This window comes from Gavialis gangeticus, unplaced genomic scaffold (assembly GCF_001723915.1).
Source record: "Gavialis gangeticus isolate Ggan-Ray unplaced genomic scaffold, GavGan_comp1, whole genome shotgun sequence".
Classification (NCBI taxonomy): domain Eukaryota; kingdom Metazoa; phylum Chordata; order Crocodylia; family Gavialidae; genus Gavialis; species Gavialis gangeticus.
In genome coordinates this window covers 32,752,948-32,763,582 of record NW_017728997.1, presented here as the reverse complement: position 1 = coordinate 32,763,582, position 10,635 = coordinate 32,752,948, and the positions used below count along the sequence as shown (strand labels likewise).

Sequence of the window (10,635 nt, the reverse complement as noted above, 5' to 3'; positions counted from 1 at the left end):
CCCCCTGTTGTTACAGTGGAGTTTGGGGCTACAAGGTTTTGATTTTTCTGTAACATATGGATCAGGATGATGGCACTACAACACAGGCTTATTTTTGCAGAAGAGCAAGGAAGAAAAGCCACTGGCCCCGTGGACACGAGCCAAGAACTAAAGTGGGGCAGTATGTAATGGCCCGGGCCCCATTACTGTACGGAGGAACGTGTCTGAGATGCTTCCAATCTGAGGTGGCTCCTCCCCTTCCCCCACCCACCCCCCAAAACAGATGCAGCTGTGCTGCGGCTGTACCAGCCAGCTGGAACATGATGCAGCGGACAAAGCCACAGTAAACAGCCCTGGCAGGGACAGTGCCCCCAGCTATGGGCAATTGGAAGCCTGGCCACCTGGGCAGGACAGAAGGGTCTGTCCCCACAAGAGAGTGGGTTAAGAGCAGCCAGGTTGCAGGAGAGGTCTCTCTAGGGTGAGGGGCAGGGGCTGATAGTAGGGATGGACACAGACAGTGTGGTCCCCAGGTTTCCCTCAACCAGGCTAGCCACAGAGCCTTGGCTGTGCCCAGGTCAGGGTGACTGGGGCACCAGGACCACAGCATGGAGGACAGACCACAGAGACCACATTCAGCCAACACAGAATAAGTGCAGTCTTTTTATTTATTGTTATTGGCTTATGTTTTCAGTTATAGGCCTAGGACAGGGAACTCAGGGCCTGGGGAGAAGACAATAGCCTGGGGCAAGCCTCAGGCCAGCTGCCTGGGGAGGCCAGGGTCCTGGCCAGCGGATCCTCAGCCACCTTGCTGTAGCTAGAGTAAAAGGGGGCAGGGTATGGCAGTGCACCCAACCCAACACACCCAGCAGCATCCCTCTGGAGTTGCTGCTACTGGCATGGCACACACCTGATGCCTCCATTTTTCCTAGAGACACCCTCCATAAGGGATCCAGCCAAGGGAGATTGGCCAGAGTCACCCAGGGTCAAGGACAGATGTGGAGACACCATGTAGCTCTGTATTGCATTTTAGGAAATTCAATCCTCTTGGAACTTGGGTCATGGGGAGAACCCAGGCCCAAACCCTAGCTTCCATGAAGTAATGAGCTGATAGTGAAATGCAATCATAATCTTTTGTTGAACTGATTCAAAAGGAGACATTTAAAAACCAGAAATATTTTGCTTTGCATCAAGCCAATCCAAATGAAATATTTTTTTTTTCCATTTTCTGACATCTCCATTTTTCACTGGAAAAAAATCAATCTGACAAAAAATTCCCAAACAACTTTAAGGTTTCTTGGGGTTTTTTTAAATACACATTATTAGAATAAACATAGAGAATGGAAGGGGAGAAGAAAGTCAGGATGGATGAATATATCCACTGGCATAACTTTGCAGGGATGTGCTCTAGTTATTGCCTCTGAAAGCTAGTGCATAGCAGTATTTCTTCTTCCAAATTGCTAAGTACCATCTTTTTTGCAGATGAGCCATTCACAGCTATGAACATTAAAAAGGCAAAAACTCAGAAACTGTAGAATTAAGTTAGAATCATACGCAAGACCAAAACAGTGCTTTGTTTCGTTTTTTCTGTTCCTGTTGTTTTTTTTTTTTTTTTTTAGCAGTGCCATAGCAAAGTGTGGGGGGAGCAGGGCAACTGCCCAGAGCGCCAACAGGCCAACAGACTCTGCCCAGCCAGGGCAGGGCATGGGACAGAGTCACGAGGGGCTCATTTGGGGGGGGGGGCGTGGAGACAGGGGAAGGGTGGTTCCCACTGCTGCGTGCACTTCCAGGCAAGGACTGGGGGGCCATGTGCCCCCCCAGATGTGTGTGTGGGGTGAGGGTGGACTGTTGCTGCAGGCTTTGCTCCCAGTGCCACACTTCCTTGCCATGGTACTGCTTGTTAGTTGTGAAGCTAGGCATGTTAAGACCATGAATATCCTACTAGCTACAGTGGTAGTATCTAGTACCAACCAACAAACCTCTTTCCCTCCAACTGCTACTATATACCACCAAATATTTGAGGGGGGAAAAAAAGCTTCACTGCTGTTGCTAATCAGGCACATGAGCTCCAAAATTTACCACCAGAACAGTTAAAACACCAAACCAACCAAACAAAATACAAACAGCCCGCCCCCCACCAAAAAAACCTAATAACCTTTTTCATGTCGTGGAAAATGTATGTTTCAGAGTACACAGTAAAATGAACCCAAATACTGAAAGGAAAGGACTGCAAAGCACCCTTGGGTTTGCTAGCTTTTGGAAATATCAATTTTTCAGAAAAGCACACCTTCAGTTGCCCCCAAATAATGCTCACTCAGCTAGAATCATCTGGACAGTCTAGATGCTTGCACACAATTAGCACAGAAGTTTGAGGTTAATTTTACTATCTTTGGCATTTTAACAGATCTGACATTTCAATTTAATTTTTCTGATTGTGACTGAACCTTTTGTATCATCCTGCTCTACACCACAATGCCATCTGACATCAGCAAATGTATCATCACCTGTGTTCACAGGCAATTTCTTTCGCTTAGAATGCTAGAGAATGAGGAAGAACCAAGCAGAAAAACAGAACTGAAATGTTACCTTTGGCATAATGGCCCTGATTCAGCAAAATATCTAAGTGCATCCCCTAACTCTCTCAGGAAAGGCTGAAGGGTTTTTAATTCTTTATTTACCAGGTTTTGAGTAACTATTTCTAAAATCAGTGATTTAATCACATGCTTAAGTGAATTGGGGTCTTGTGCTTATTAAAGTTTTAAAGTGATTCATCCTCTTATCTGTCACAAACATAAGTTTGCTGTCACATTAATGTGTCAGTCCTTTCAAATCCAGATAGTGCTCTTCTATCTGAAATCACACACAAAGTGCTCTCGCGCTCCATGCTTCAGCTATAAAAAGAACCACACTGTTCCAAAGAGACAGGCAGCAGAATCCTGTTCAATCAAAATATAGCCTTTAAAAATATTTAGTGCTTTTTTAAAAAGCCTTTTCTCTCAGTAGAACCCTACACATTCCCAGTTCCCCTCCCTTCTGCTGGAGAGCTCCCTATGAACCAGACTGCCAGTCATATTCCATCGTAAGAGCTACAATATTCTTGAGCTGGCTCATACAGCAGTGAGAACCAGAAACTAAGGCCTAACAAGCATGCCCTCCCTTGCAAAGCAGTCCAGATTTAGGCATCAGTCACAGGCCACATGGCCTTTTTCATAAACAGCTTCCCACATCCCCATCCCAAAGTAAGTCTCCTTCATCTTCTGTACTCCAGCATTTTTATGGCCTCATAAGACCTTGCCAATATCATCTTGTTTTTGCTGTTAAGAGGCAAACAAATGTAAAAATGCTGGGCTTCAATACAGCATGGTAACCCAGAGGAAACCATCCAAAGATGCCATTGTAGCTTCTAAATCGGGGAGTGTATTGGGAAAAAAAAGTTAGCTCAGGCATCTAAGGGTCTTCTGCACCTGTTGTAGCAAAGGATGCTAGGCATTTGTTTTGCCAGAGAAAACAAATAGCTGGCATTTGGAAAGGGCTACTGGTATTTATGCTTCTTATACCATTTAGTGGGAAGAGGAGCAACTTGGATAACTGATTTGTTTGGGGTCACTGGCCACACTACATGAGCAGCAGACTGCAGTTGTTACTGCACAGTCCTTTAGTACTTGCTTAAGCAAGTACTAAATGATGGCACAGTAACCAGCGTTACCGAGCAATACCATCACTGCATGGTGTGTTTTTTTCAGATGCTATGGCACAGTAGCCTGTTGCTACTGTGCTGTAGATTTGCCAATACAGTTTGTGCCTGGTGACACAACAGTACTGTAGCAATGAGCTATGGTGCAATAGCTCATTGCTACTGTACCACAGCATCTTGTGTAGATGTGCCCACAGTGAAACAAAGATAGGTCAGGGTAGAGCACAGGTCTCCTGACTCAGCCTCTGCTCTCCAACGGCTGAACCATGCTGCCTCAGTGGGCATTAAAATGCACCTAACAGGCAGCACAGTTTATTTTCACCCCACCTGATAAAAACAGGATTCGACTCCTTTTATATAGGCCAGGAATGAGACCTTTTTTTTTTTTTTTTTAGTGCCAAGTTAATTTTCAGTCATTTTTGTGTGCATCGATTCTGTTCACTCCTGTAATGTCCATACTTGTGAATATGGATTTTGATAATATTCATGATTCAGGAAATGTTACTCATGAGAAAACATGAAACAGCACATTTGTCCAGTTACTGAGATACAGATGGGGAAGGGCATCAAGCTGTGGGAAATTACCTCAAATGCTGGTGATAGTGAAATAAAAACCACATGCTCCTCTGGGACTCAAGCAGTGAAGTGTGGGAATTGGCTGCTACAGCAAGCACCTAATTGTTTATATACCTCCTGCAGTTGGTATAATATGTTGGCTTTCTGAATGGCTTCGCTTCTGAAGTCAGCTATTGATGTAAAGCATTTTTTATATTATAGGCAGGTCTCTAGCAGCTGAGAAGTCAAGTAGTTGAGGCTCATTATTTACTGAAACTAAACATTTCAATGCGAGATGCAGGAAATGTTTCAAATTAACTGTAAACCAAGAATGCCAACCTAATACATGGGAGAATATTCAGTTTGCTTGATCCAGCACAGAAATATCTGGGGTGCTGGGTTCTCAGAAAACAGTTCTCAAAAATCCCAACTTGAACAAACTCAGCTGCACTGAGTTAGCATTTAACTTTTTTTTTTTTTTTTTAAACTGTCATAAAAACAAGTGTGAGCTACATTTGAAAAGCTTACTGGTCTGAGCAGCACAGCAGGGAAAACTTGGTGGTCTCCCTCGCTCTTTGTAGTCATCCTGATGTATAAAAGCTAATAATCTATTTGAAAAGATGTTCCTGCTCTTCCAGAGATACTTGGCCAGGGTCTCTTCTGAGAGTTTGAGGAAGACTCATTTAGCTCAGTGAAGCCATGAAGGGTACAAAAGGCTAGTGTGGGAATAAAGAGGGTTACACCTGAGGGAAGATACAGGGCAGGTGCATATAAAGAACTGAGCCCTAAGACACCCACCAGTGTTCTCCAAATATGGGAGTAGATGGAAGGTGCTGAAGAGATTGCCTAACTGAAAGCATTGGCTCCCCCTCACCCCTGCAGCATGTGAAAGAAGTACTAACTTAATGTACCATAATTATAGCACATTAATGTACATGTAGATTGCCCAGTGTGTTCAACATAGAAGCAGGCTACATTATCTTATCAGCTCCTTGATGTGTGCAACAGACTAGCTTTCATTCTTTTATATGTGGGTTGTGGTGACACAGTAGTTAAACACTGGGATAACACAAATTATTGATTTGACACTTAAACTTTTCATCCCCATCAGTCTAGTATTTGGACATAGTAGTTCATTGCTCTAAGTTAATTAGGTCAGGTTGATTTAAATGAATGACTTAGACTTTCTGGATTCTCAAGCTATTCTTACTTCATATGTGTGCATTAGACAAAAAAAAAATCTGACAAGCTCTAGCTTGGATTTAAGGAAGCAGTGACTTGATGAATGATGACAAGAAAATAAAATTTTATTGTTTTGAACTGAGGCCTAGAAGGGACAGATGTGGCAAGCAAACAATTATGAAACACTATGCCAGGCTCCAACACTTGAGAGGAGACAGTAAAGCAGCTTTGTGGGGAAATAGGACTTTGCACTTCTGTGGTAGCACAAAGGAGGAGTGGGAAGGCCACGGGACTGTTGTTTTTTCTTGCATCTAGATTTAAAACAACTGAACCTTTGGTTACAGAGCAGATGAAGGCTGAAAGTCTGGGGTACAGTAGCCTTCCCAGCACTTTATCCCATTCCCTAATTAAAGTGCTGAAAAGCCAGCACTAAATTTGTTATTTACACTGAATGATTACTCATGAGATTGTAACAAACTCACTTCTACATCACCTCAGCTGAAATCGGCCTTCAGTGAATCATGAAAAAGAAATCACCCACCACATAATTTTAGCTTGTTCTATGTTAAAGGCACTTTAAAGTCCTTTAAGAATTTTTCCAATTACTGACTCTTTCATAGAATACTTCAGACTTAAAATTAAGAGACTTGAAAACCATATTTAACTCTGGCAAGAAAATGCAGCTTAAGTCAATAAAAAAGAAATGACAAGTAACAAGCTTACTATCCAGTGAAGTCTCTGTGGGCTTCCCTTATTGGATTCAATCAGCTTTAAAACAGAACATTATCTTTAAGAACTTCTCTTTATGATTGGGAGAAATTGAAGCAGGAATGTATTCTGGTTCTAATGGAATTTGAACAAATTTAATGTTCCCTTTTGGAAAAGACTTAATTTAATTACGATCAACTATGAACCAGAAAGAATTCAAACATAAGTCTGATATCTCCCACTCTGATATCTCCCAAAACTGCTCCCAGCACCTCAGCTCTTAAGACTTAAGAGAAGAGAACCATTTTTGACCAAAATCTGTTTCCCCCAAAATATTTTTCCTTTATTTTTGCATAACATTTCTGTATTTCCAACTCTCAATAAAAAATGCTTAGAAAGAAGTTACAAAATTGTGACGAGTGGACCAGAATAGTACAGAATTGCTTGCACGACATCATTTCACAGCTTCCTCTTCCTCCCGCTTAGCTGAAGTAGGACTGTGTGCTTGGCACTGCCTCTGAGCTGGCCACGTGTCACTCAGCGATGGTCTCAGTTTCAGAATCTAAAAAACATAAGCCACCACATAAGATTACAGACCCATCTGGCAAGAGAGGCATGTGCTAGTGAGGCTTCCTATCTGCCGTAGATATGTTAGGCGCCTTACAAAAACAGGAAATGAATTGCGAGGTAAACAACATCCATTTGTGCCACGCTTAAAGACTCTCTAATATGAAGATGTTTAAAGGCACTGATATAAAAGGGTGTTCAAGTAAATCTAAGGCACCTTGCAGAGCCATTCAAACTAGGGCTTGTAGTTTGAGGTGCGACTTTGATCCTATTGTCTTCTCCACATTTTCATATCACATCACAAGGGCTGGGAGATTTCCAGTTCCACAGACAATAATAAATGGGGAAACCCAGAAAATGTGTCCAGAATTAGTGTCAGCATGTAGAGATTTTTTACTGAACCATGGCCTTAGGTGGGGCATGCAACTGTCAGGGCTGTGCTCAAAGGATTCTGAGGTTAGCACCAGAGCTTTCAATCAGCAGAAAACAGCTTGCACTGTGCACTACACATTATTGCAGCCTGCTTCACAAATGATGAATTAGCATTGTTGTGCAAGGTCTTTCCTGCAGTTGCACGTTTAGCAACACTATCCAAACTGACCTTACTTTTTTAGAAGAAAATAAATCAAGCCCATGCTTTCCTAAGGCCTGGGATGTACAGAAAGTGCAAGCTCAGGGCTCCAAAATACAACAGATGAACAGCCCCCCTGTACTGGTATAGACTCCCTCCCCTCGCACAGAAGATGGCAGGATGGTATATATAATACAGCTTTACAGTACCTGGAGCCCCATTCAAATAACTTCAAACCCTGACCATCAAAATTAGCTCATATCATGCACTTAAAAGGAGAATGTGGAGCAACACACAAGCAGCAGCACCATTTTCCATCCCTCCCCATCATGCTTCCACATATATAACATTTGCCACAGGCTCAGGTGAATTGTCCTGGCAGCCCTCAGAAAAAGTGCACTCAAGTCCTCCCATCTAGGTCACAGATGTTCACACTGATTATGAGATCTGAGTGTGTATGGTTTATAAAATACAGAGTTTGGTAGGCTCTTTCACCATAAAATAAAGTCTTTAAGATTGTAAGCTCTTTAGGGCAAAGAAAAGAAGAATGATGAAGGGGAAAGTGTCTCCTAGACCAGAGATCTTCAACTAGGGTGTTGTAGTACCCTGCAGTGCCGTGAGATCCTTTCTAGAGAACTCTGGAATCCCACACAATGTTTGCACTTCCAGGTGAACAAATGTGATTCACAAAGTAAAGCCAGATATTTCAAATGGGAATCCATCATGTTAAAACATCCTGACCTAGTCTGGTCTTTCAGAGTGGTCTGCAACTGAAGATTTGCTCATTACTTTTCTGTAGTCAGAAAAAGGTGAAATTAAGAGCTGGCATTTTTTGAATGGTGCCTTAAAACTAATTGAGGGTGGGTTTGGGTCTAAAAAAGATTGAGAACTACTGTCTTAAACAGATATACAATGCTGATGAGGTTTGATACAGATCTTGTTGATTCCCATTAAATCCAATGACACCCTTCTTCTTTCCCCACATCAGCCACCCTGGCCTGCCTGCTCATGTGGTTCACCCACTTAAAAGTTAGTAGCATCACATCTTGACTATGACAGTTAGCTTTTGATTGAAGTCAATTCTGCAACTACCTAGATCCCCCACAGCTCTTAAACAATAGCCTTCTCAGCCACTATTCCCAATCCATAGTGCTTTACTGAAATATGCATGAACATTGTCATCTCCATTTTACAAAAACTGAGACAGTGAAGTTATGGAACTGGCCCAAGGTTACGTAACAAATCAGTTATGACATCAAAAACAATATCTCCAGACTCCCAACTGCCTGCTTTACCCACTACTTGAAGCCTATGCCTAAGAACAATTTCCAGTTCTGAAGCCAGCTTGAAATCTCTGCAGGAGTCAGACTAGGGACTGCAACAGCTGAATACTTTCCTATTAACAGTCTGGAGGTATGGGTAACTCAAACCTAAAACCTTGTCCTTACCAGGGAAAAATAGGGGAGGTACTGCTTACGTTTCACACAATATTCAGTAAGTGCTAATAGTTTGGATGAAGAATCAAGTAAACCACTGGTGATGCGTAGGGGGTGCACACGGACCCCCTGAGAGCACTGGTGCACGCCATCAGGCTGCGCTCCCTGTTTAGGCGACAGACGGGTGGGCAGGCAGGAGTGATGGTGCTCCCCGTGAGCGCGCTGGCCAGGGAGTGGAGCCACCAACAAAAGCAGCCGTGCTGCTTCCAGAAGTGGATGCAGGATTTCCGAAACTGGCGCAGCCGATTTCTGATGAGTGAGATTGGCCATGGGGCCTCTCCCTCCATGGTCAGTGGGATTGGCCACCAGGGGACCCCCCCGGTCAGCATGTGCCCCCCCTGACTCAGGAGGCACCAGTCGCCCATGAAGTAAACACTCTGCTTCTTGAAGAAGGTATCAGTCCTAAAGTGAAAGAGAAATCCCCAATAGCAAGCTAAATAATCTTTTAGAACATATTTGCCCTGCTTCATATATGATCTGCAGCAGTATGTTCACTTCCTGTTGGGTTAATCCATTGCAGAGTAGCCTCTTCTTCATTCCCTATGGTAATTTGGTTAGCTGTTTGAACTATGCCAGCACTCCAACAGTCTCTTACAAAAATTCTCTGTTTTAGACGTGCTTTGTAATAGAATACAAGATAAATTCACCATGATTTCCCACTGACTTCCATGATGCACAGTCAAGGTGCAAGATGAAGGCACCTAGTGGGTCCACATGTAAGGGAAAGCTTTAGTCAGTACTGCAATTTACCTGCTTTCCATTGCTCTTTAACAGAAAATGCTGTACAAATAGCATACCAAATACAGATCACGTCACCACTTCTGGCATGCTACTGTGCTGATCTCTGTCTAACCTAAAAGGCAGATGGAAACTTTACCATAAAAATAACTAAGTAAATAAAACACACTCTTTTTGTACTTGCAGGCAGCCTTAATATAATTTTTGCTTGAGCAAGAAAACGTCACCCATTTTAAATCAATTCGTTAAGCCTAAACTCCTAAAGCAGACCCTCAGTGAAGCCAAGTGCTGGGCCTTTGTGCTTGCACCTAAATGATGCTAAAGGCATGATCCTCACTGTGATGTTTCTTTGCATCTATCAGCAAGATTATGCTACTCAAAATCCTCTCTATTGCCCTGAATCACATGATACAAAAGCCATTTTAGCCAATGCTCATTATTATGGGACTGATCAAACAACTTGAAATAAGTTTCTAATGCTGAAGAGCAAGACATGACAACTTGTTCTTCTCACATGGTAGAAGTCTACCCTGGACATTCCTTACACGTCACAGGATCACTCCAACATACAGCTGTTTCCAGTGTGTGACTACAGTAACAGGTTGGACGTGTGCCAGCAAATCCACAAACTGGCAGCACATCAAGGTAAATGAATCCAAGTTCTTCTCACTTACCAGGACTGAAATCACCAGCAACCTATCATGGGGATTTCACTGTTAGAGATTAACCAAACACTGCTAGAAGATTCTCTGACGTGCACAGTGTTTGCACAGTTATCATAGCAAACCTAAAGCTTGATAATGTTTTGCATATAAAAAAGTTCCAAATGCTTTAAAACGCTTCCAGTCTGTAAGTCACTTCAGGGAAAAAAGCTCTACACTGGATCAGAAAGCTGATAGCAACTACACCTCCAATACACAATAGCTGGCACACTGGAAAAAGAAAGGGGGACCGGCTAATTCATAAAATGATGCCAGGTGATTATCTAATGCTATAAATGCCAGATTTGTTGAGACAACCAAGACTGAATCTCAAACAAACTATTTATTTACAATGGCTTTATTTACCAATAGCACCGTGACTCCATAGTACATTCCTTATAGATTCACAGATTTAGGGTCAGAAGGGACCTAGTAGATCTTCTAGCC

The 10,635-nt window shown here is 42.7% G+C and overlaps 1 protein-coding gene across 7 annotated transcripts in view; it reads right to left on the bottom strand.

The window, feature by feature from the left end:
* Window positions 1-5,511: 5,511 nt before the first annotated feature.
* The window catches only part of WNK2 (WNK lysine deficient protein kinase 2), a 309,344-nt gene continuing 304,220 nt past the window's right edge, over window positions 5,512-10,635 (bottom strand). For 6 of the 7 annotated variants that reach the window (XM_019505038.1, XM_019505039.1, XM_019505040.1 and 3 more), the window contains one exon: window positions 6,560-6,677. In XM_019505038.1, the coding sequence (XP_019360583.1) occupies window positions 6,649-6,677 (29 nt within the window). In that variant the 3' untranslated portion in view covers window positions 6,560-6,648. Of the gene's footprint in view, window positions 6,678-10,635 lie in introns of all 7 variants that reach the window. The other variant, XM_019505037.1, reaches the window with a different exon arrangement.